The following is a 1,484-nucleotide window of genomic DNA, read 5'->3' on the forward strand; positions in this document are numbered from 1 at the left end:
AGTCGCATATGCGAGTGATTTACTCGCAATGTAGAGGGTTGAGAGGGCACTTGTCCAGCGTAATCAATGGCATACATCCAAATCAACAAGACAGAGAGAAGGGCAGAAAAAAAGTGAAGTGAAACGCAGTAGTGATGGAATAAACAAAGCTTTTCAAAGCTTTGAATCAATTGGACCAATTTCTTCACGAAACGATTCACTGCTCTTAAGCGATCAAGGCACCAGTGACGCCTGCTGGTCAGAATAGTGTAAATGCAACAGAAACTCAGACCAAACTGCTTAAAAACTGTTTTTACAAATCCGATCTCAGAGAATCAGCATGATTCAGTTGTGACGAAACAAAGCCTTGTTTACTGAAGTCACGTGACTTTGGCAGTTTTATAGGCGCTTCGAACCAGTGATTCGAAATAAAAGATTTGAAAAGGTTTCGAAGCTTCATGAAGTAGTGTTTCGAAAGTGGCCATCACTAGGAACACAACCGGAGACTCCACTGGTATGAACAATCATTGTGTCTGATCATAATTGCAAAACACTAAATGGTGTAAAGAGGTTCAAAGCACTTTGGGATCTGATTACCGAAACCATATTCTGAGGTATAAGTGTGTACCGATGTGAGAAGAGTGAAAGGGCCTGGACACAGCGGACCTACCTTGAAGTCCTTCATGGCGTTCTTCAGTGTTTTGATGGAGTGTCCAGAGTGCGTTCCCTCTATGGTGCAGGCGTTGCAGAGGAACAAGCGCTCATCCAGGCAATAGTACCGGAACATCTCGTCGTGCTCCAAACACTTCCTCTTCCTCATGTCACCGAGCGGCTCCACCAGCGGATGCTCTCTGAACGCCGGCAGCTCCAGATGAGGCTGGACGTGCTTCGGGCACATGGACACTTCACACTTCAGGCAGGTTTTAACCGCCGCCGGACCCTCCCCGTCCTCGCTGGCGTCCTCGGGACAGTAATCGCAGCGAACCTGGGCGGCTCTGCGAGACGCGTCGCTCCGGCTCTGGGTGGAGCGCTCTGATTGGCCACGACGGCGGAAACCGTCAGCGATGTTGGCCAGTTTGAAGTTCTTCTGCCAGTTGGCGGAGCTGCGGTGACTCTGCCGGCACTCGGGACATCGCAGACGGCCGTGGTCCGAGCGGCTCTTGAGTCTGCGCAGGCACGGCAGGCAGAAGTTATGGCCGCAGGGCAGCAGGTGCGGGTCACGGTAAAGATCCAGACACACTGGACACGTCAGCTCCTCCTCGAGAACGCTGTGGTCTTCAGCAGACGTCGCCATGATCAGTAGACCTGTGGACCGCAACAGATAGCAGAACTCTAAAGTTACTTTTAACAACACAGTTTGCTTCCTACCCAAGCAGCCTGAAGAATTTGCCAAAGTTGGACTAGTTTAACCCAAAGAGGACATCATGTCTTTCTAAATTCACATTCTGCTTCTTTTCGTATTAATATAATTGTCAAAAATAAATAAACACACAAACAAACAATTG

The 1,484-nt window shown here is 49.0% G+C and overlaps 1 protein-coding gene across 1 annotated transcript in view; it reads right to left on the reverse strand.

Moving 5' to 3' along the window:
- Window positions 1-532: 532 nt before the first annotated feature.
- LOC107747785 (E3 ubiquitin/ISG15 ligase TRIM25-like) overlaps window positions 533-1,484 on the reverse strand; it is a 2,079-nt gene continuing 1,127 nt past the window's right edge. The window contains exon 2 of the mRNA XM_016562375.1: window positions 533-1,284. Coding sequence (XP_016417861.1) covers window positions 533-1,284 — 752 coding nt within the window. The remainder of the gene's footprint in view (window positions 1,285-1,484) is intronic.

This window comes from Sinocyclocheilus rhinocerous, unplaced genomic scaffold (genome assembly GCF_001515625.1).
Source record: "Sinocyclocheilus rhinocerous isolate Xijiao unplaced genomic scaffold, SAMN03320098_v1.1 scaffold9868, whole genome shotgun sequence".
NCBI classification, from domain to species: Eukaryota; Metazoa; Chordata; class Actinopteri; order Cypriniformes; family Cyprinidae; genus Sinocyclocheilus; species Sinocyclocheilus rhinocerous.